This window comes from Ictalurus furcatus, chromosome 6 (genome assembly GCF_023375685.1).
Source record: "Ictalurus furcatus strain D&B chromosome 6, Billie_1.0, whole genome shotgun sequence".
Taxonomy (NCBI): domain Eukaryota; kingdom Metazoa; phylum Chordata; class Actinopteri; order Siluriformes; family Ictaluridae; genus Ictalurus; species Ictalurus furcatus.
Genome location: NC_071260.1, coordinates 29,175,975 through 29,198,489, shown reverse-complemented (window position 1 = coordinate 29,198,489; position 22,515 = coordinate 29,175,975). Strand labels below are relative to the sequence as shown.

Genomic DNA, 22,515 nt, shown 5'->3' with positions numbered 1-22,515 from the left:
TGCCATATTCTTTCCATTTTTTAAATAATGGATTTAATGGTGCAGCGTGGGATGTTTAAAGTTTCTGATTTATTTTTATAACCCAACCCTGATCTGTACTTCACAACTTTGTCCCTGACCTGTTTGGAGAGCTGCTTGGGCTTCATAGTGCCCCTTGCTCAGTGCTGTTACAGACTCTGGGGCCTTTCAGAACAGGTGTGTGTATATATACTGAGATCATGTGACACTTAGATTGCACACAGATGGACTTTATTTAACTAATTATATGACTTAGTGTGAATGAAATTGGTTGCACCAGATCTTATTTAGGGGCATCATAGCAAAGGGGGTGAATACATATGCACACCACTTTTCTGTTTTTAATTTTTTAAAACAAGTTATTTTTTTCATTTCACGTCACCAATTTGGACTATTTTGTGTATGTCCATTACATGAAATCCAAATAAACATCCATTTAAGTTACAGGTTATAATGCAACAAAATAGGAAAAATGCCAAGGGGGGTGAATACTTTTGCAAGGCACTGTATACAGATCCTTTCAACTCAAATACTTCATTATATTGGGTCCCATAACCACCGACACATAACCTAATAGATCCATTCATCGTTCACAATTACAGAAACAATAGGATGAAAATATTTTGCAACCGAGTATTCTAAAAGAAAAACAATCACATTACAGGTTTTTTATTTTTATGTTTAATAAACAGCGAAAACAAGACAGACAGGAGAGGAATTATGACTCCATGGTTTTCTGTGCTTCTGACATTTGAAGATGTTTTATTACCAGCTCTCCTTTACTGTTCAAATATGAGCCTGCCATTTCTTCTTCTGAAGGTAGTCCATTAGGAAGCTTCAAGGGCTGGATCCTACATGACATTAAAGTAAAAATAAAATCAGTAGTGGATCACTGATGTGTCCCTATCCATCTGGAGACCGGACGCTTCTTTCCGTGTCACTGGAAGCAATTCAGCTCTAGTACATAATGTCAACAATGCGTTATAACAGGCTGTGTGCTCTTTCCTTTCGGTCCTGCTCCAAAACTAATTCGACTTAATTATTTCTAAGCCGTTCAGGAGCAGAACCGTGTCACCGCACAGACAATGAAACATGGGCTGGGAAAGTCAGTTCTCTTATCCGCTGGAAATGGAGAACATCAATAGCATTTTTTCTCTGGACAGTGCGACTGGGTTGAACAAATTACACATGACCCCTGTGCTGCTGAATTTGATTACCCTTCTTAACCTCAGGTACAATAGACTGCAGACTATAGACTGTGTCCACTGTAGTGTTTTAGTAGTTACCATACTGTCCTGTGTTGTTTGCAAACGTTTCCACATGCACTTTATGTAGAATGTGTAAGTCATTTTGTATTAGTTCTGTGTCGTCTGGTGCAGTTAGTGTGTTTAGTTTTATGTAGCACCCTGGAGGAACGTTGTTTCATTTCACTCTACTGTACCCGCTGTATAAGGGTTGAAATGACCATATACATATTTTAAAAAAATAACCACTTGTTCAATGTTTCTGGCTGCAACTGCTTCTCTAGCAGCACAAAAATCTTTGTAGGCTAGCGAATCAGTAGTAGTAGACTAGTGTAGTGGCTGCCAAAGTTTCTCACTCTTATCAATAGTCCTTTTTCCAGTATATTAAGAAATAAAAATGTCATTTAATATCCCATTATATAATGTGTTTATTTATTTATTAACCTGTAGTCACGTTTTCTAATTGCTAATAAGCTTGATTTTTACATTTCTTCCTTATGTTCCACGTAAAATCCACCATCTTATAATTAAGGCAAAGCCCCAATGGCTTAATGCATAAAGTAGAACATGACGGCGCTGAACACCCTTCCTAGTGTTCTTAGTGTAATTCGATGTTTGCGATTCAATCCCATGTCCTCTGGGAAGGTTTGTACTTTGGATGCGTAAGCAGCCATTAAGTAAAAGTTTGCTCTTCTTCATTTTGACTTAAACATTGTAGCTTTGACATCTTCTATTTGAGCCTTTAAAACTTGTGTGTCATACTCAACCTATGACACAAAAACATGGCAGCACATCACACGATTTAACATCGTATGAGTTTCATTTCAGTCTTGTTAGTGTTTAAGTAGTGGATTACTACTAGTGGATGCCTATCAAGTCACGTTCTGATAACGCAGAGGAAAACTCCTACTTTCACACGTAGAGACATGTGATGGGAAAATACCACATTTGATCAGTATACGGGATTTTTTTTTTTTTGCCGAGCTTTTTTATACTGCGGAGAAGATGTAAAAGCGTGTGTGTAATGCCAGACATTGTATACAAGCACCACTGCTTTAAACCTTTCAGTTATAAGTTGGGAAATGCATTAAAACAGTGTAAGAAAAACAGAACTCACCTAACCAGGTGCTTAATGATTTTCAGTTGGTTATTCACCGATGGTGTGTTCTTATGTACTCTGGGCTCATGTGACTGATGAATAGAAAAACAATAAGTATGTCATTAAGTCATTCATACTTCTGAGATCAAAGTTGGGAAATTCTGGGAAAGGATGCTAATCCGTTTAATCACAAGACATTGTTTTGTTTATAGTATGTTTTTATGTTATGGTTATGCCGACTGAAGCTTACGACACGTTTAGACAAACGACGAAAGTATGCAGCTTCATATACGCAAGAGTTATTTTGCAGTCTTACATACAGAAATGTAGCTCACCTTTTGTAACCCCAAACTCTTCACCACCTTTTTTTCCCAGTAAGGTCGTCCCTTCGTGCTCTTGACCCGGGTCACTATGTGGAGTTTATGTGGCTGCTCTGGATCACCGCCATACATTTCATGTTCCTTAGAATGCTCTTCAAATACCTTGATTGTAGGGGGACATTTAATATGGTGATAGAACAACAACGTAGCTGCCGTTCGTTTTATTTCTGCAGAGATCCAATCAGCCAATTGTGTGGCAGCAGCACAATGCATAAAATCATGCGAATACAGTTCAAGAGGTTCAGTTAATGTTCACATCAAACATCAGAGTGAAGAAAAAGTGTGATCTCTGTGACTTTAACCGTGGTCGTTGGTAAGAACAAGAATCTGACGCCATCATGGGAACAGACTCACCGAAACTGGACAGCTGAAGACTATTTCTCATCTTCAACTGTCCAGTTTTGGCGAGTCTGACAGGAGTGGGACGTGACGTTGCGTTCTGCTGTTGTAGCCCATCCACCCTTAACATTTTGTGTTTTGTGCATGCCGAGATGCTTTTCTGCTCTCCACAGATCTAAAGAGTGGTTATTTGAGTTGTTTTTTTTTTTCCTTCCAGGCACCTCGAACCAATCTAGCCATTTTCCTCTGACCTCTCATCAATACGGTGTTCAGCCTGCAGACCCTCCGCAAACACGATATTTTTTGTTTCCTTGTCAAAATCACCGAGATCACATTTTCCCCCCATTCCGATGTTTGATGTAAACATTACCTGAAGCTCTTCACCTGTATCTGCATGATTTTATGCATTGCACTGCTGCCACATGATTGGTTGATTAGATAACTGCATGAATGAGTAGGTGTACAAGTGTTTCTCTTCCTATTCTCTTTCTCATCCTCTCTACGCTGAGCTGAGGAGGCTCAGGAGCACATTCAGCCACAGATTCATCCAGCCACATGCCTCAAAACATCTGCGGGGCTCTTTTGTACCATCAGACTTCACATTTCACAGATATTGCACATGTACATAAATACCGAGTATATTGCGCATGTACATATACAAATAGAACTCCGGCATATGTAAGTACACACAGATCTGTTGTATTGTTTCTATTGTATAGGTATTATGGAAATTATTCTTTTCTTTCTTTGATGTGACTCATCCTACTTGTGGTGCTGTGTCAATTTGACTTTCAATAAAAGGTACATCTTATCTTATCTTATTAAAGTACTACGTGAGTGTATACTTCACCTAACACAGACGTAAACAAATCAAAACAATTTAATCCCAATGCGAAACCATTTTAATTTACGTACCTGTGGAGGAATGCGAGATCTTGTAAATTTGCTCCGACAAACCATGTACACTGGCCCTGATGTAGCTTCTGACAGATTCTACAATGACAAGTTGACAGGTCATTTATTACTCTGAAGTCAAGGGAATAATCAACCTGAGAAAACAGAGCTGTATCTGTACCTTTCCCAAAGCAGTAACAGACATGAGGACTCGACCCAGTCCTGCCATTTCTTCTGTTTGTATGAAGGAAGCTCACATGTATACCAAGGTTATTAATGTTCTAACGTGTGCTGTGCTAACGGAAAACTAAATGCCAAACAGTTCACTCCACCCAAATGTCTTGTTAGCCTAACTTCACGCGAATCTGCTCATAAACATTAATAATATCAAGGGAAACTTTCAAATCTCAAGTGCACAATTCTCACATATATCAGCGCGTTAACGCAAAACGGAAGCGGAAGTTGGTCCCGCAACATAAAATGTATCAGGAGTATGCGTTAGAGTATTAGATAGAGTTCCTATGCTTTTAACGTTTCATTAAGCTGAAATCTCTTTATTTATGTTCTATACGTATAGGATATGAAACGATATAAACTTGCTACTAGATTCTACATGGAATACTACTTGTAATTTTAAGGCAGATGCAGAGTTATTTCCCATTACTGTAGGACAAACAATTAATCAACCAGTAGAGAAATAGGTATTGGGCATTTCAGTCTAAAACATCTACTGTAGGACGAACGATTAGCACAGCACAGCACAATTTACATTTTAAGGCATACAGGATTTGTGAATATAGGACATATATAGGACTAGACATGCAGAATTAGTGATTATAGGACATATATAGGACTAGGCATACAAGATTAGTGAATATAGGACATGTATAGGTATATACATACAGGATTAGTGAATATAGGACATATATAGGTATAGACATACAGGATTAGTGAATATAGGACTAGACATACAGGATTAGTGACTATAGGACATATATAGGACTAGACATACAGGATTAATGACTATAGGATAGATAAAGCAAACGGAACAGGTCACATCTTGATACCTGTAGCTACACTGTCCAGAAGGAGGCGGTAATAAACCTTAACGCTGGCTGTAAGCCGCCTCTATTCAAAGAAGAAGAAGAACAACAACAAACCGCTCACTTGAATGTCAGGAAGTGTTCAGTTTGGGCGTTTTTAACTGATTTTAAATAGATAAAGCACATCCGAAATGCATAATGTGACCTAATATGTTGTAGTTATTTACCTAATTAGGAGGACAAAAGTGAGGTTTAATCTGTGGAACTCAAATTTTCTAACAAGACCTGATCAAGACAGAGAGTCATGGCACAGAACTGTCTTCCTGGCATGGAAACATCAGCCGTGTCTGTTCTTAAGAGAGCTGTAGAGCTTGATCAGAGTTCTCGCTTTCAGGAATCTCTTGTGTGCTACCAGGAGGGCATTCAGCTCCTTCTAGACGTGCTGAAAGGTAAATAAAACCTCCTTTTAAACCATAAACCTCAGTCAAACATTGAGCAACTCTTTATCTGATACAACTGGATGAGTATTTTATAAATGTGTGGCGGTCTGGGCCTGGGAAAACCCTTCACATGGTGTAATTGTGACAGTTTCTTTTAATATGATGTTCTGAAAACGATTTGCTTTCCTGGACTGAGATTTAAAGTGAAGTTAAGGTAATTAAGGTCCAGTCTCTCTCCCCAAATGTTAAAAAAGGAGAAAACATCACTTAAAAGTTCTGTTCATGTTTTATTGAAAGACACAGACACACTGATTGTCCAAAGGTAACTTGATTTCATTACAAATTAATTGCTTTAATTTTTTATTGAATTTAAAATGTAATCAATAAAACAGAAAAGAATATGATGGCGAAAGTCATGTTTATCTTTATCTATACCCCTTTTATTCATGGCCTACAGCCATTTTTGCTCTTGCATTTGTTAAACTGGCTTCGTATTTACCGAACCTGATCTTTGCCTGGGATCTTTAGAAAGTTAATGAAGTCATTTTACATTGTTCTGGGGGAATAAATCCAGAAAGTTGTCATTTTCTTTCTTTCTTTCTTTTGTGGTCATTTTCATCTTATGTGTTTTCCCAGAATACTAATTCCCTGTCCTAACCTGCCTTTTTCCCCAGTGATAAAGGATGAATCTAAAAAAGTCCACTACAGAGAAAAGATCAAGGGTTACATGGATCGAGCTGAGCAGATGAAAGTTCACCTAAACAAAGTGAAAGAAGGTAAAATAACGATGCATGCTCAGGGACTCTCCCAGAAGCTCTTAGAGAGCATGATACTCTGTCACATGTAAATCATTGCATTTCCGACCATTACATAGACTCTCTTCTTCACTCACCTTCATTTAGCTTGACTCGCTAAATCATTGTTAATAATCACTCATAACGTTTTTCTTTGCTTATTCTTTTCGATCAGAAGGGAAATACCATGAGCAAATTAAAATCACTGACAGCGCAACAGGTTTCAGCTATGAGACCCTGTTCAAGCCATACATTAGAGAAGGACTCACTGAAGTCTGGGTTGAGGACCCTTATATCCGCCATGTGCACCAGGTAACAATGACACAAAATAGTCTACTTTAATGGACATAAGTTGTTGTTTTTTTTTTTATTAAAGAAAGTAAAATCATAATGCGTTCTATGTTTTTTGTGTGTGTGTGTGTTTTTTTTACCTTGCAGCTGTATAACTTCCTGCGTTTTTGTGAAATGCTTTTAAAGGCCGAATGTAATGTTAAGAAGATTAATCTCCTGACTTCTCAAGATGAAGTGAGTCTTGTCGTGTTTGTTTATCTATATGTTATGTACAGTACTGTGATTATGCTAGCAATCTCAAATATTGTAGGTGATGTTTTTAAATACATTCTTTTATTTGTGTAGGTTAGTTCCTCCCAGCAAGAGAGTGCCCTAGCAGAAATCCGCCAGTCTTTGCAGAGTCAGGGCATTTGTCTGGACATTAAATATTCCTCCACTATTCATGACCGGGAGGTCAGGTAAAACAGATCATACGAAAGACTGGGTTATGACTTTTCTGTAATAAAACATACTTTTAAACATCTAAGCAATAAGAGAAACAATGAGCAATTAAACATTCTCATTTTTGTAAAGTATAATTTGGACTGTAAACTGAAATTAACAAGCAGTGGTTTATTTGCTCAGATTCGATAATGGTTGGATTATCAAGATTGGCAGGGGGCTTGATTATTTCAAGAAGCCTAAGGTAAGACCCATATGAAACTGTATACTCTTATAAAATGCTATTTTTTCTTTAGCATATTGTGGTAAAAGGTTATCTACTGTATAATTCTAAGGTATTCATTTTACCTACTGTGTTTTCTTTGGGGGTTTTTTTAAGGGTCGTTTTTCCATTGGCTACTGCGATTACGACTTGAGAGAATGTCATGAGACTACAGTGGATGTCTTCCACACAAAGCACACCAAGAAGACATGACCAAAAAAGCATTTGTATTCGGTGTATTTGAGTTATCCTACTATGCGCTATTTAGATGGGTGGGTTTATTCCTGTTTTGTATTTTTAACTCTGTTAAGGGTTTACCGTTTATAAAGTAAGTGCCTAATATATTAATGTGCATGTTGCTGGCAATCACACTGTAATGCATGGGTTTTAAACCATGACCATGCTGTTCAAAAACATGAAAATATGAGAGCGTGATGGACGTGGACCTGCTGTGGTCTGGTGTTTTTTTTTTGTTTTTTTTTTAAAAAAAGGACTTTAGAGGATCTCAGAATGAAGTCTAATGAAATGTTAATAATAAATAATCAGACTGTTTTAATTACTATTATTAAATATTCCATAAATCGAGTTACATGCCTAGAACGTTATTATATCTCCTGTGACCCTCTCCATATTTTAGGGGACAGCACAAGGTTGAGAACATGATGTGCAGTAATGTCAGCTAATTGTGTTTTTTTGTTTATTTATTTTTACATTTTCCAACTCTGTTGAGAATCGTCATGAAAGACGAAAGCAGATGTTGATTATCTACATATGATTCATCCTTTTGTTTTTAAAACTGTTATGAATTTAAAGCCTTGTGGACTTTGGGTGGACATTTATATGAGGTACAGAGTTGGGTATAACACATTACAAAGGAAAGATAATGTACTTTACATGCCACTGTAGCAGCTAAACCCATACAATGATAGCTTAGCTGTTCCTCCCCTTGGCTAGCGACACCAAACTAGCCTAGTTAGAAAAGTTTTATATTTTATCCGTCAGGTAGTTGTACAAACAGTGACAACACCCGAGGCAGGTTTTATGATAAATCCAACTTTTTCTGATCATGTCAAGTCTAAAATTACTGAAAGAACTTCGAGTTTCACTTTGTAGTGTATTTTCGTAGGCTTGATAGGTTTTGAAAGTAACGTGAAAGTAATGAGTAATCGGATCACTTTTTACATGCAGTGATCAGTAATGTAATCAGATTACAATTTTAAAGTAGTAATTACTCATCTGTATTGGATTACCTTTTTTTTTTAGTGACTTACCCGACAATGACGATGCAGTTTGATTACATTATTTGTAATAAAACACTAAGACTGTGTGCAGTGCTTAATTTGTAAAACATGAGGTACCAGAACACCAAGGGACAGGTGCTCCAGCAAGTGGACATAGAGAGAGAATTTTTGGAAGGGAGGTGACAATAATTTAATAAATTAATTTTATTAGGCTTCGGTTTAAAATGTAAAAGAAAAAATACGAATAAAATCACTGTAATGGATAATAATTATTTTTGTCACCTCCTTTAAAAATTACAATTGGCTCGTTTATATGATGACCAATTGATCTACACACCTTATCAGTCACGCACAGTTACTTTATTTAATTGTATTTTTTTATTATTAAAAGAAAAAAAGCTGCAGAGGTGCCTGATCAACATAAATACATAAATCCAGATTAGATACTGGCGTATGGGATCTCGTCTTTGTAGCTTTTACAGGGTTAGTGTTTTTCCTCTGCACAGTCGCCATCTAGTGGGCATTATGTTAAACAACACAAGGTTTTTATTCTGAAATGCATGTTGTGGGCGGAGTCACCCAGCAGCCGCCCGTTCTGATTGGCTGGCTCTCAGCAACAGCTGGCCATGCGCAGCTCCAGTGATCCAGCGGTGCTGAGGCTCTTTGAAGCAGACATCCAGGCTACAGACTTTGGATTAGTAGTTCGGTTGAAGTGGGCGGACGTGAGTAGTCTAAACATTTATTTAGTAAAAAAAAAATGTTTTCATTCTACCAATGTGTGTAACATAGGTTGGGTTAATATAATTGATTCATTTGAATGCGACCACGGTTCGATGTAACTTCTTTCTATAGACAAAAAGTCTGACAATGGCTGTGATTCAAATGGTCTTATTTATTTTATTTATTTATTTATATATTTTGTTTTTAGTTTACAGTTTGTATAAACCTACAATTTCGAAGTCCGTATAAAAGCTTGCTGTATATCTTTATAAATCATAAGTGCACCCATATCCCAATTCTGCTATAACTCGTCAGTGGTGTCTTATAATAGAAAACGTTTATTTCAGTGAAATAACAGCTCCCATGCCCCTGGAAGAGGATTACAGCTGTGTATAATCGCCCTTAATCCCTGCAAGTCCTCATCATCTCAGATTTTTTATTTTTTAAATTTTTTTTAAATAGAGTGGGTCTGTAAATAATCTGTCAGCCAAGGGCACTGAAGAGCTCACGTGCTACACTTATTTCGAAAAGAGAAAAACAAACAACATGATGACATCATATATGATGTCCAGATCTGGGTATATTACTATTAAAGATAAAACTATGTAGAATTAATTAATTAATTAACAAAAATTTGTTCGTAATATCGTATGTTAAAAACCTTTTGTATTCAGTGACATGTAGGCAGTGTGGTTGTCAGACTAAGACTTCTTGAGTCTGAACTCCCAGTAGGGTAGCCTACTTAAAGACAAGTGTGCCATTATAATAAATAATATGGCTCCTTATTAACTGGACCATCCGTGTGAGATGTAATAAAATGGCAGCTTGTAATGTAGGGTAGCTGAAAGTCACTCAGATGTCATGTTGACTTTTTGTCCAGTAGGAGGAGGATTCGCAGACTCCTGGTCCTGGCACAGATTTGTGCTCTGTATCTGGGGCAAAGCCGCTCTGTGCTTTGTGCTGTGCTCGATATGAGATGTTCCATCCAGAAGACAGAGATAAATGTTTAAGCGAGTGACTTTTTTTTCTTTTCTTTCCGGAGAGGGTTAACACATGCCTAGGCTTAGTAGTTGTGTATTTTACTATGAGGAACATGAAGTCTTGGAATAGTTTGCATTTGTCAAAATATCCACAAAAAAAACAACAACCCCAAAACCCTGTGTTTGTAATGTGTAGTTGCTCACTAGTAGTGTGTTTAACACACTGGAATTCTCTGCCATCTTTAGTTGCATTATCCTTTTTTTTGTTTTGTTCAATTCACGACTGCACACGTTGGTAATCTGAGGTTTAATGAAGAAGTGTTTACATAATTGTGTACTGAAATTAACTGAGTAGAACAGAGAGTGTTTAACCATTACATTAATATCATTACTTCAACCAAAATATTCATAATTAAGATTGAGCAAGGTTTCGAGGAATAACATATTTAATCTGAGCACAATCTCTTTGTTCCATAACCAGCAGTCTATACTGCTAAGCTATTAAACAACACAGAAAATAATACATATATATCCTATTGGTAGGGTGCATGGTGGCTTAGTGGTTAGCACGGTCGCCTCACACAGCCAGGGTTTGGGGTTCAATTCCTGTCACTGCCCTGTGTGTGCGGAGTTTGCATGTTCTCCCCGTGCTGTGGGGGTTTCCTCCAGGTACTCCGGTTTCCTCCCCAGTCCAAAGACATGCATGGTAGGCTGATTGGTATGTCCAAAGTGTCCGTAGTGTATGAATGGGTGTGTGTATGTGAGTGTGCCCTACGATGGACTGGCACTCCATCCAGGGTGTACCCCACCTTGTGCCCCATGCTCCCTGGGATGAGCCCCAGGTTCCCCGTGACCCTGTAGGATAAGTGGTATAGATAATGGATGGATAATGGATCATATTGGTTAAAATGCCTGTTCCTTATGGTTAAAAATAGTGATTTTATGGATTTGATGATTAAACATGCAATATGAAATTTATAAGCAGTTGAAAGTTTAACTAAAAGCTTACAACACTAAATAAAACTCTTCTACTGATTGAAACTTTCTGACACTGAAAAGCTAAGTGACATATGGTGTGTTGTAGTGATGTGTAATGATGCTTTTCTCTTTCCATCCCCCGTTCCTGTGCTCCAAATCTGTTTAGTTTCTCATAAGAAGCTTGTGTGTGGATGCATAGCTAATTCAAATTCTCCTTTTGTGTGTGTGTGTGTGTGTGTGTGCGCGCGCGTTGGTGTCTTGGTTCATTTATTTAGTTATATGGGGCAATAGTTAAAGATGGATTCAGCAATTTTTTAAGTCCAAACATGTTTTGTAATATCCATTGAAATTGTCCTTAAAAAAATCTCTCTAGCTTTAGCTAACCTACACCAAAATCACTAATTGTAGCTTTAAGTACATTTGATTGTGTTACAGAATTTAGACAAATCTGCTCTTATACACTGATCAGCCATAACATTAAAATCACTGACAGGTGAAGTGAAGAACATTGATTATTCAGTTCAATTCAATTGAGTTTTATTTGTATAACGCTTTTAACAATGGACATTGTCCCAAAGCAGTTTTACAGAAATATATATTTACAGAAATACATACATTATCTCATTACAATGGCACCTGTCAAGGTGTGGGGTGCATTAGGCACAGTCAGTTCTCAAAGTTGATGTGTTGGAAGCGGAAAAAAGGAGCAAGTGTAAGGATCCGAGTGACTTTGACTAGGGCCAAATTGTGATGGCTACTGTAGACGACTGGGTCTCTTTCAGCAGGATAATGCGCCCTGTCATACTGCAAAAATTGTTCAGGAACAGTTTGAGGAATATGTTAAAGAGTTCAGGGTGTTGAGTTGGCCTCCAAATTCCCCAGATCTCAGTCTGATCGAGCATCTGTGGGCTGTGCCTGGTAAACAAGTCCGATCCATGGAGGCCCGACCTTGCAACTTACAGCACTTAAAGAATCTGCTGCTAACATCTTGGTGCCAGATACCACAGCACACCTTCAGAGGTCTCGTGGAGTCCATGCCTCAATGTGTCAGAGCTGTTTTGGCGGCACAAGGAGGACCTACAGAATATTAGTCAGGTGGTTTTAATGTTATGGCTGATCGGTACATGTTGAGGTTCCTCGTATACTGGTTAATGTAGACATCTAGACGTGTACCTGATTTTATATAGACTTTTTGACAAGCACTTGTATTGTATCGTGTCAGCTACAGAATGAGACCAAGAACTATTTAGATTCGCATGCAGCTTATGGGTCTTGGAGTGCTGACCCACTTTTTGTGAACTGAGCGAGGTGATTTGTGCCACATCCACTGGTAAATAGACACTACATCTCAAAAGCCAAGGCACTTTTCAAACAACCAACATGTTGAACATCTAGTTAAGTTGTACAAAGATCTGGCCCCTAAGGTCAGCAAATCTCTCACCAAATAAAGCTGCTGTGGGATGAACTTGACTGTTCAAATAATAAAAGAAAAAAAAGTGCAGCCAACCAGTGAAAAGGGTTAAGAGTGCCATACCAGTAACAACCACGTATACACAAAATTCCTGCAGACATACAGTCTAAGATATTACTGACTTGCAGCTCACACATTCACATAAGAAAACACAAGGTCTACTTAGCTGACCTTTTGGAGATTAAGTAGTGCAACAAGAATGGACTTGAGTTACATTATAGAAAAGAAAGCTACATAGTCACGTCATTCTGGCCTGGATCGAAATAAGAAAGAACATTATTGGTCTATTCTCACATGGGAAAATGTAACTTTGTCTTATATTTATGAGCAATAAGTATTTAACAACAATGAAGGAAAATTCTTATGTCTATAAATCTCTTATCCTACATCAAATGTCTACATGTCTCTGTATCACACCCTGTCTTACATACACACCTCTCTAATTTTGTCCTTTCTTAATTTTGATAGCTATGAAGAAAATGATATGTAGGCCACATGGGATCAGAAGGGAAGGAACAATGAAAATTTAAGAGGTCAGAACGTCCCCAGAATAAGCTGGTACCTGATGTGTGTTCTCATTATAATCACATGAATTTCAATTTTATTAACTCAATGTTTTATAGCTCTCATTATAATTGACAAAAGTGAATATATTGTCATAATAGGTTGATGTGTCTGTTATTTACAGTATAATAATGTTATTTCTTTATTAAACAAAAATGACAGCTAGTAGCTAAATACAAGAACTACCATTTTAAATGGCCTAATTAAACATTAAGTACTTTCTAACTATGTATAACTATAATCAAGCATAGTTTCTAACACTATACTTCTACCCGTAATGGATTTATTTCTTCTGTTTTTGTGTCTCTCATACTAAATAGTTGTAGATCTTTAAGCGAAATACAACATAAAACAAAGGCAACCTGAGTAAACACAAAATATAGTTTTTATTTTTATTTTTTATTGAAGCAAAAAAAAAAAAAAGTTTATCCAACACCTATCAACAATGTGAAAAACTAACTCTCCCCTTAAACCTAAAATCTGGTTGTGCCACCTTTAGCAGCAATAACTGCAACCAGATGCTTCTGATAACTGGAGATCAGTCTTTCACTTACTTCTAAGACTAGGACTTACTCCTATGCTTTGGATCATTGTCTTGAGGCATGATTCAGCTGCGCTTGAGTTTCAGTTTACGGACTGAAGACCGAACATTCTTCATTAGGATTTTCTGGTAGAGAGCAGAATTCATGTTTCCTTTAATTATTGAACGTTGCCCAGTCCCTGAAGCAGTAAAGCATCCCCGCACCATCACACTTCCACCACCATGACTGACCGTAGGTATGATGTTCTTTTGTGGAATTATGTGTTTGGTTTACGCCAGATGTAACGGGACTCCTGTCTTCCAAACAGTTCTACTTTTGACTCATCCGTCCACAGAACATTCTCCTAAAAGATAGCGGATCATCAAGGTGTGTTTTGACAAAATTCATACGAGCTTTAATGTTCTTCTGGGTTAGCAGTGGTTTTCACCTCGCCACTCTTCCATGGATGCCATTTTTACCCAGTGTCTTTCTGATAGTGGAGTCATAAACTGTGACCTTTATTGATGCAAGAGAAGCCTGTAGGACCTGTGATGTTGTCCTTGGCTCTTTTGTAACTTCCTGGACGAGTAGGAGGAATTTTGGAAGGTCGGCCCCTTCTGGGAAGGTTCACTACTGTGCCGAGTTTTTCCATTTGGAGATAACGGTTGCTGTGGTTCTTCAGAGTCCCAGAGCCTTGAAGAACTGTGGTTCTTCAGAGTCCCAGAGCCTTTGAAATAGCTTTGTAACCCTTCCCAGACTGATGTATTTCAATCACCTTCTTCCTCATCATTTTGGAATTTCTTTCAACTTTGGCATAGTGTGTTACTGGTTAAGACCTTTTAACCAACTTCATGCTGTTGAAAAAGTTCTATTTAAGTGTTGATTTGATTGAACAGGGTTTGCAGTAATCAGGCCTGGTTGTGTCAAGTCCAGCTGAACCCCATTATCAGTGCAGGTTCATAGATTTGGGGAATTATTAACTACAGGGTAACCTGTTTACTCAGGTTGCCTTTGTTTTATCTTAGATTTTGCTTTAATTTCTGAAACAGTTTAGTATGAGATATACACAAAATTTCTTCTTCTTATTATTCTTTGTTTCTCTTCTTTTCTTTTGTTTTTCTTATCACAAGTCATCTCAAACGTTTTGTTTATCTCTTTGACGTTTAAGATCAAGTTAACACTGTTTGGAAAAATGAAGAAAAAGGGGAATGTAGGTGTGATGAGGCAGAGTAAGTCAGCTACTGACATTACACCAGGAATTCTGGACCTAAAAGATGACTTCCGGTGAGAAAATACATTACTTCTATGTCATGTTTCGTTTTAGTAATTAAAGAAATTTAGTTTCTTTACAGTATAGTGGACATTAATTTAAATTTTGTGATGTATTTTGACTGTTTATTGTAATTAAATTAAAATCAGTAACATTGTCATTAAATCTGTAAACCCTCCTCTCAGCTGTTTCCAGAGCAGGCTGGGAACTAGGTCATTGTCACATGACAGTATCTTTCTGTTGGAACAGCGTCAATCAGACCCTGAGCCACCAAGAGTTCTTTCCCAGGAGAATGTCCATGGAAAAATCCAAGCACTGCAAGTGAGTGTGTAACAGTTACAAAGTGAGAGTTACAGTTAAATTACAAGCACTTACATTCTCTGCTCCTTGGTGTGTGTTTATTAGATGAAGCTACAGACACAAAAGATGCATCTAGGTCCACCACCTTTGGTGTTGACCATTAAACAAATTGAAGACCCCTCTGAAGTCCTGACATTGTCCAAAAACCTGCCACACAAGGTAACCAAGTTTACACACAGCCAGCCTGACCAAATGCCCATAACTATTTGCCAGAGCCATATCTCCCTGAAGTTCTCACCTGGTTTCCCACTGAAGCTGAAGCTAAGCAGGGTTGAGCCTGGCCAGTACCTGGATGGGAGACCTCCTGGGGAAAACTAAGGTTGCTGCTGGAGGTGGTATTAGTAATGCAAGCAGGGGGTGCTCACCCTGTGGTCTGTGTGGAGCCTAATGCCCTGCTATAGTGACGGGGACACTATACTGTAGAAACAGCACCTTCTTTCTGATGAGACGTTAAACCCGAAATCCTGACTCTCTGTGGCCAGGACACTTCTTGTAAAGAGTAGGGGTATAACCCATCTCTATCATGGCCCCCTAATAATCCTCGTTTCTGAATTGGCTGTATCACTCTCTCCTCTCCACTAATAGCTGGTGTGTGGTGGGCGTTCTGATGCACTATGGCTTCCGTAGTGTCCTCCAGGTAGATGCTACACACTAGTGGTGGTTGAGGAGATTCCCCCCTCCCCCCATACTATGTAAAGCACTTTGAGTGTCTAGAAAAGTGCTATATAAATGTAACAGTAAAAACTAATGTACTCTCTGAAAACATATTTACTATAGCTCTAAAATATAGTTTAGCATGTCTCTTAGCCTAATCCTGTGTAGAAATCAGTATAATGACCTGTATTAAGTTTTACAGTACTGTGTCCTTTGCTTTGCTGTGACCATCTTTATGGTGCATTACTGTCATCCCATAGTTTATGTGACTGAAATCTTCCCATTCTTTTTGAACAGTTTTCTGTTTTCTCAGGAACCACGGATGTTTAAGCTTAGGTGTATGTTTAGTGGAACTGGGACTATTATTTTTGGCTCAGCTTTCATCTTGTTCTTCTCTCTTTATATCTACCAGTTCTGTGCACCTAAGCCTTGTCATTACAAAAGTTTCTCAAACTTCATAGAGATCTTCCTCAAATAGTTGGCTAAATCCTATAGCTTAAAAATGCTCACATTTCATCAGGACGGGGCTTAGACAGGGGTGTAGACAGGGACGGTCTTAGATCAGTGGGAGGCCAGGGCTTAAACCATTGTTGCGGCCCTGTACATACATTATGACATGACTACACTATGGTCAAGTCCATCAGATATATTTTTTCTTTGTCAAAACTATTTTAAGTTTAAGTTTTGGATTTACCAAATAAGCTGGTATTCATATGAACAGAAGGCAGTGCAGACATTAAATTACTTTTATGGTTCAATGGTACTTTATTAGCCACTGTCTCACAGAGAAAAAAAATCCAAATGTCTAGTGCATACTTATACATTTTTAATTTATTACTTTTAATTCAGTCCCACCTGAAGTCTACATCACAGGGAGTTTTACCCCATCCAATCAGCCCCACACTGCCACCATTTTATTCCTCTGCACCTTCACCTGGGGTAGATTTCAGCACCCTTCCCCAGTTTATCCCCTGCCTGGACAACTCTGCTGCCCGCCATCGGATGTCCATTAAGCCTCGGAATCAGAGAGCCAGCACTAAGAGCAGAAGAATGCCCACCTCAGTGAGTCTGACTCACTCAATCCAAGTACGTTAATATTGGAAATACAGCATTTACTGTATGTAATAACATTTAGATTCATTTTTAATAGAGTGCTATTTGTCTGAAAACCTCTTACACCCTTCTCCCTGGACAGGATGGAAGCAGACCTTGCTCAGAGAGTATGATCATCCTGGAACGGTCTCTAACTGAGAGTAAAGAAGAGGACGGGATAGCTGTGACCAAGGAAATGACCCATGTTCGGTCCTACTCCTCGCAGATCATTAGGCCAGGGAAGGGCCTTATCGCTCCTCCAATCAAAAGCCCATGTCTGACTTTACCTCTAAAATTACCGGTGGGAGCTGATGATGATGACGATCACCGACTTGCTATGAGTCAATGTAAAGAAAAGGTAGTGCCAACTGTGTGCACCACTGCAGATGTAGGAACTAAGCAGATACTGAAATCGGCAGAAGAAATGGCTGCTAAACGTCCTAGCTCTGCTGGGCACACCAGTCGTAAGGGGAGTGGAGACCATAAAGAGAGTCTGTATAGCTCCAAACTTAAGGGCGTTGAAGGCAGTGCTGTTTCGATTGTAAGCTCTGTATATACCCCACGTCTCATTTTGTTAGGTACTGAGCAGTCTCAGCCAAAAACTGACAAGGACTTTAACACAGTAACGACTCATTTTAAGAGAAATGCATTGACCCAAGTCCAAGACACAAAGCAGGAACATAATCTTCAAAGCCAGCCACTGAAACCCCTTTCAATGCACAAAAATACATCACGCTTAGATAACAAATTTGAGGGCAGAAATATACACCAAATCTCTTCAATGCCAATTTCCAGTGAGGACGGATGCCTACAGGAGTCCACAACTCAACAACGGTCTCGAAGCTTTTATATCTCCTCAGATAAAAGCCACGAGAGGCAGAGAACCGGAAGCTTCACTGGACACATGGAGCAACCAGGAGGAAAGAGAGAGCATGTCTTTCCACTCACAAAACCTTCATCAACCCTGAAAACACAGGATCTACACAAGAATGCACAAGTAAGAGCAACAGGGAAAGATCCATTACAGACAGGAGTTACCAGCATTACAGCAGTTTCATCCAAGCCTAGAGAGCTGACAGCATCTGTGTCTGCTGGTCAAGAAAGAGTGGACAGTCCAGCAAATAAAAACCGAGATGTGGTAGTGGAGACTCAGCAGATAGTTAAAGAGGTAGATGAGGCAAATAAGGAGAAAATGAACATGGTCAGTAAGGAGCAGAAAGAGGAAAGGAGTGCTCCAGAAGTGAAGCTGCACACCATATCTACATCAGAGTTCAATGTCAAACAGCATAACCCTGAAGTCAGGAGTCTGAGCACACCTTGGATGCCAGAATCTACTACTCCTTCAGCTGTAGGCCCGAATGACAGCAAAGCGGGGTCTTTAAGAGAACCTTGCACAGTTCTCAGAAGTCCTCCACTCTATAACACTGAACTCTTTATATCTTCTGAGTCGCCAGTGTTCTCCAGTATTCGACCTCAGAGTGCCAGAAGGGACCAAGAGAAAGCTAGACTAATTAGATTTCCTGGTAAGTCTGTTTTTGTTTTATGGAAGTTACAAATTCCTCAGATGGAAGGAGTGACTAAAGAGCTCAAACAAAATAAATCGTTCCCAGATGATATTTTCTTTCTTATTAACACCAGAAAGTAATCTGCGCAGCTCTCTATGGCCTTTTCACACTTGCACATCTTTTTCTTCTGGACCTGGGTCCGTCTGCAGTGAGAATTTTGGTGTGTTTGGTCAAGTGTGAAAGCTGATCTCGAACACAAGCTGTGATCTATTGAACTGATCTCAGGGGCACCTGCGAATGGTGGTATAGGGTTTGTTTCACGTAAGAGTCAACCTCTTCCAGGGTCAGGTTCTGAATAATGTCATTGGTTGAATCGTCAGGTTAGTTCCTATTTCAAGTTCCAGAACAACAAGGAAAAGAAATGTATGGTCTGCAAATAAAACAGACTTTCTTAATGACATTAGAGTGTTGAAGGCATTCAAATACAAGCGAATACAAACTCAAAGCTCAATTATTTTGAGACGTAATTGAAAACCAGCTGTTTTGACCAAAAGGCAAAGTAATGCACTGTAGATGGGTTGCCAGACCATTGCAGGGCAACCTGCACACTTACTCATTCATAAGACAATTTAAAGTAGCCAGTCCACCTATCGGCATGTTTGTGGGAGGATATGCAAAACTGCACAGACCTGAGCTCCGGATCAAGCCAGGGACCCTGGAGCTATGATGTGGCCACTTATTATGGAAACATTAATTTAATAAATGTCATTAAATAATAGCTAATATACAAATAAAGGAATAAAAATATGCCTATTCAACACACAGTAGCAGTGAGTTATAGAATCCCAGTCTAGAAGGAATTTACCTTTAATGCTTTCCCACAAATGAGTCCAAAATCCGTACAGGATACAGAGTATTCAGGCCAAATGTGAAAATGTCCTTAGCGTGCGCTAAGATTCATTCAGCCATTTGTCCTATCAGATATGTGTCCTTCAGTTCACATTAAACTGCCTCACTCATTATTTACAGTGCCCATATTAGTTCTTAATCAACTATACAAACATAGTGCAGACAGTGGAGAAATTTATTTCAAGAGGACTTTCTGTGCTTTACTGATTGAGAACAGTATATCACATGGTCTTAGCCTGGATAAAGAATCCCAGCTTAACTTAAACAAACATACAAGCTCAACTTCATTCTTAGAGTTGATCATTTTAATGAATAATTATCGTCGTATTCATTTTTGTTCAAAATAAACAATAATAATTTGCCATTGAGCAAATAACGCACTAAACATATGTTTAACTGCCATTCTTTGCAGATTTGCAGGGTTCAGCTCAGTCGCCGGGTTCACCTATTAACATCACTGTGAGTTCGCCAGTGTGTGTGATAGAGAAAAGTCCTCTACAAACATGTGCAAAAGAGTCAGGAGAGGCTTCCACTGAGCTATCTTGGATGACTATGGCCCGAGAAAAGACCAGAAGTCTCCAGCAACTTTTTACAAACACACTGAATGACCTTGCTGGCCTGCAGACAGCCACACGACCAGCTGCATCCCCACTAACCCAGATATCTTCACAGCCCAGTGCAGGACCTATAAGGCCTATACATCAAATATCATCTTCACAGCCCTCTGTCAGTCCATTAGAGACTCAACTTCCAACTGTACATGCTTCTGTAAGGGCAATGCAACCAACTCAACCACCAACTATGAAGACTTCCATCAGCCCGGCACAGCCATCCATAGATCAGTCAGGAGGAGTTGATTTCTCCTTCAAACGAATTCTTTCACCAACAAGTCAAGTACAACCAACACATCTCAGTGCCAGACCAGGACAAATGTCTACTCACTTAGCTTCAAAACCAGTGCAACTGACTGGAATTTATATACCACCTACCCAGTTCAATCCTCAAATGATACATGCACCACAGCAGCAATTATACCAGTTGTCAATACATCAAGCTCATCCGATCCAGCAGTCTCTGCCACAAAGTGTGCCAAAACCTGAAGCATCACAATCCTTGCGCCTATCATTGAGCCCAAAGCTGACACGTCATCAGCCTGCCCATCAATCTCCCTCGCCGATTTCACAGCACAGGCCACTTGGGGAAAGCTTGTCCTCTTTGCCTTTAAGGAAAATGGACTGGACCTCCTTGCCCCAGGGAAAAGTCCCAACAGAAAGCCAAGCTCAGTATGCAGGAGGCCTGGGGAGCAAAGCTTTACTTGTCGAGCAATGGCACCACCAAAAACCTGACGCAGTCAAGGTGAGGCTTTTGGATTTTTGCCTTTTTCAGAGTGGGTCCCACTTTAAATCAAAGTTTCTGTCCTCATTGTCTTCTACATTATTAACAGGTAGTGGACCAGAAATCTACACCAGACTCCCGAACCTATCAGCCTTTGGATGAATTTCTAACCATTTCCAGTCATGGAAAGTTCACAGGTACTGGTCTAGTGCAAAGGTGTGTATGCATGAAAATTAATGTGACAGAAATTCTATTTCTAACTAAATATATCTGACTTTATGCCTACCTCAGAATTAGCAGCTTCTCCTGGTCCCATGAGGTTAGAGCGAGAGGCCAAATGTCAGAAGAAAACATTACCACCGCCATCACCTTCTTCATCGTCACTCCTTCAGTCAAACAATGATAGTAGACAACCTACCTGGATGGAGCTGGCAAAGAGGAAATCTATGGCATGGAGTGATAAGACTATGGACTGAATTAGATATAAGAGAGCATACTAAGTTGTAAAATTTCAGGAAGGACTGAGAAGACAGAATATCTCATCTATCAAGTTTGTGTGTTTGTGTGGGTGGGCAGATAAAAAAGCAGTGGAAGGAGAAAGAAAAAAACAGTACAAGAAGAACAACAAGGTCTTGCAACTCCCACAAGCAAACAATTACACAATATTTTCCTATACCCTTGGTTTTGTTATTCTCAGGTTAATCACATAGTGGTTTTATTAAGGAATTCTAATATAATATAGTATAATATAATATACAAAAAGATACATTTCTATCTATTTATGAATGATAGTTTTTTTTGTTTTACTAAATGTGACCAATTTTAATTATAAGTTAACATGTGGAATTACAGAATTAAATGCATATTAGCAGAGGTAAAATGATAGTAAGTTAGTCTTTGAAACATATAGATATATGTATATGTATAAAACGAAATATAACAAAACAAAACAGTTGTGAACAGATAAACTTCACTTTGAAAAGGATTTTGCAATGAACTAGTTTAACTGGTTTGAGGGAAACAATTAGACCTTTATAAAAGTTATATTTATTACTCAGAATATTGTATTTCTACAAACTTCAATCAGTAAGTAAGTCTGGATGACTACTTGTATTTTAGCATAAATGTTATTCAGGTAAAGGCAAAAAGATTGTTTATCACAATCTACCGAAATATATTAGCACAATTATTTAATAGTGCATATTTGAACAAAGTGTTTTAAGCTGGAATCTGGTCACGTGCTATTCATTATTTAAAGCAAGCCGTTGTCAAAGTGGGGTCCGTGGACCCTCAAGGGACTGTGAAGCATAGCCATTGGAGTCTGTGATTTATTTATTATTTTTTAATGTTGTTACAATACTGGAAATCACAACCTACTGCTACCAAAGTCAATATATTTACTATTGAGCTCTTATAGTTATTAGCATATCTGACTGGTCACTTGAATGGATGGATGGATGGATGGATAGATGGATGAATGGATGGATTTAATAACTCAATAACTCCTGAATAAGACCTATAAATAATACCAACTTAAGTTTGATGTCTCCTGTCGGTGGAAAGGTCGGGAATAAAATATATATGTATATATATACACACACACAGACATATGTATATATGAATATATGTACATATATATATATATATATATATATACATACACACACAGA

At 38.6% G+C, this 22,515-nt stretch overlaps 3 protein-coding genes across 4 annotated transcripts; 2 read left to right on the top strand and 1 right to left on the bottom strand.

Annotated features, from left to right (window-relative positions):
• Positions 1–676: 676 nt before the first annotated feature.
• mrpl30 (mitochondrial ribosomal protein L30) lies at positions 677–4,416 on the bottom strand. The gene is made up of 5 exons (XM_053627515.1): positions 4,156–4,416; positions 3,996–4,073; positions 2,697–2,843; positions 2,380–2,453; positions 677–869 (listed from the first exon to the last, which is right to left on the bottom strand). The coding sequence occupies exons 1-5, from the start codon at positions 4,201–4,203 to the stop codon at positions 737–739; spliced, it is 480 nt and encodes a 159-aa protein (XP_053483490.1). The 5' UTR covers positions 4,204–4,416; the 3' UTR covers positions 677–736.
• A 119-nt stretch (positions 4,417–4,535) lies between these two features.
• On the top strand, positions 4,536–7,830 carry mitd1 (MIT, microtubule interacting and transport, domain containing 1). Of its 2 annotated transcripts, none has more exons than XM_053627511.1 (7): positions 4,536–5,466; positions 6,132–6,233; positions 6,427–6,563; positions 6,729–6,776; positions 6,888–7,000; positions 7,167–7,227; positions 7,363–7,830. In XM_053627511.1, the coding sequence occupies exons 1-7, from the start codon at positions 5,322–5,324 to the stop codon at positions 7,456–7,458; spliced, it is 702 nt and encodes a 233-aa protein (XP_053483486.1). In that variant the 5' UTR covers positions 4,536–5,321; the 3' UTR covers positions 7,459–7,830. The 2 variants fall into 2 exon arrangements, with proteins under 2 accessions (XP_053483486.1, XP_053483485.1); XM_053627510.1 differs by having other exon boundaries at positions 6,690–6,776.
• A 140-nt stretch (positions 7,831–7,970) lies between these two features.
• Positions 7,971–21,838, top strand: cracdla (cracd like a). Its single transcript, XM_053626060.1, has 11 exons — positions 7,971–9,208; positions 13,104–13,168; positions 14,889–15,004; positions 15,176–15,311; positions 15,396–15,623; positions 15,936–15,945; positions 16,726–17,090; positions 17,200–18,619; positions 19,923–20,866; positions 20,955–21,042; positions 21,137–21,838. The coding sequence occupies exons 3-11, from the start codon at positions 14,913–14,915 to the stop codon at positions 21,319–21,321; spliced, it is 3,468 nt and encodes a 1,155-aa protein (XP_053482035.1). The 5' UTR covers positions 7,971–9,208; positions 13,104–13,168; positions 14,889–14,912; the 3' UTR covers positions 21,322–21,838.
• The last annotated feature ends 677 nt before the right edge of the window (positions 21,839–22,515 follow it).

Excerpts from the sequence above, each read along its gene's own strand:
- cracdla (XM_053626060.1), top strand. The coding sequence starts at position 14,913 with ATGAAGAAAAAGGGGAATGTAGGTGTGATGAGGCAGAGTAAGTCAGCT. Across the intron at positions 15,312-15,395 it reads GAAAAATCCAAGCACTGCAA|ATGAAGCTACAGACACAAAA; the intron begins GTGAGTGTGTAA and ends TGTGTTTATTAG. Across the intron at positions 21,043-21,136 it reads CAGTCATGGAAAGTTCACAG|AATTAGCAGCTTCTCCTGGT; the intron begins GTACTGGTCTAG and ends TGCCTACCTCAG.
- mrpl30 (XM_053627515.1), bottom strand. The coding sequence starts at position 4,203 with ATGGCAGGACTGGGTCGAGTCCTCATGTCTGTTACTGCTTTGGGAAAG. Across the intron at positions 2,844-3,995 it reads GATCTCGCATTCCTCCACAG|GTATTTGAAGAGCATTCTAA; the intron begins GTACGTAAATTA and ends CCTACAATCAAG. Across the intron at positions 2,454-2,696 it reads AGAGTTTGGGGTTACAAAAG|TCACATGAGCCCAGAGTACA; the intron begins GTGAGCTACATT and ends TCTATTCATCAG.
- mitd1 (XM_053627510.1), top strand. The coding sequence starts at position 5,322 with ATGGCACAGAACTGTCTTCCTGGCATGGAAACATCAGCCGTGTCTGTT. Across the intron at positions 7,001-7,166 it reads ATTCATGACCGGGAGGTCAG|ATTCGATAATGGTTGGATTA; the intron begins GTAAAACAGATC and ends TTATTTGCTCAG. Across the intron at positions 7,228-7,362 it reads ATTATTTCAAGAAGCCTAAG|GGTCGTTTTTCCATTGGCTA; the intron begins GTAAGACCCATA and ends GGTTTTTTTAAG.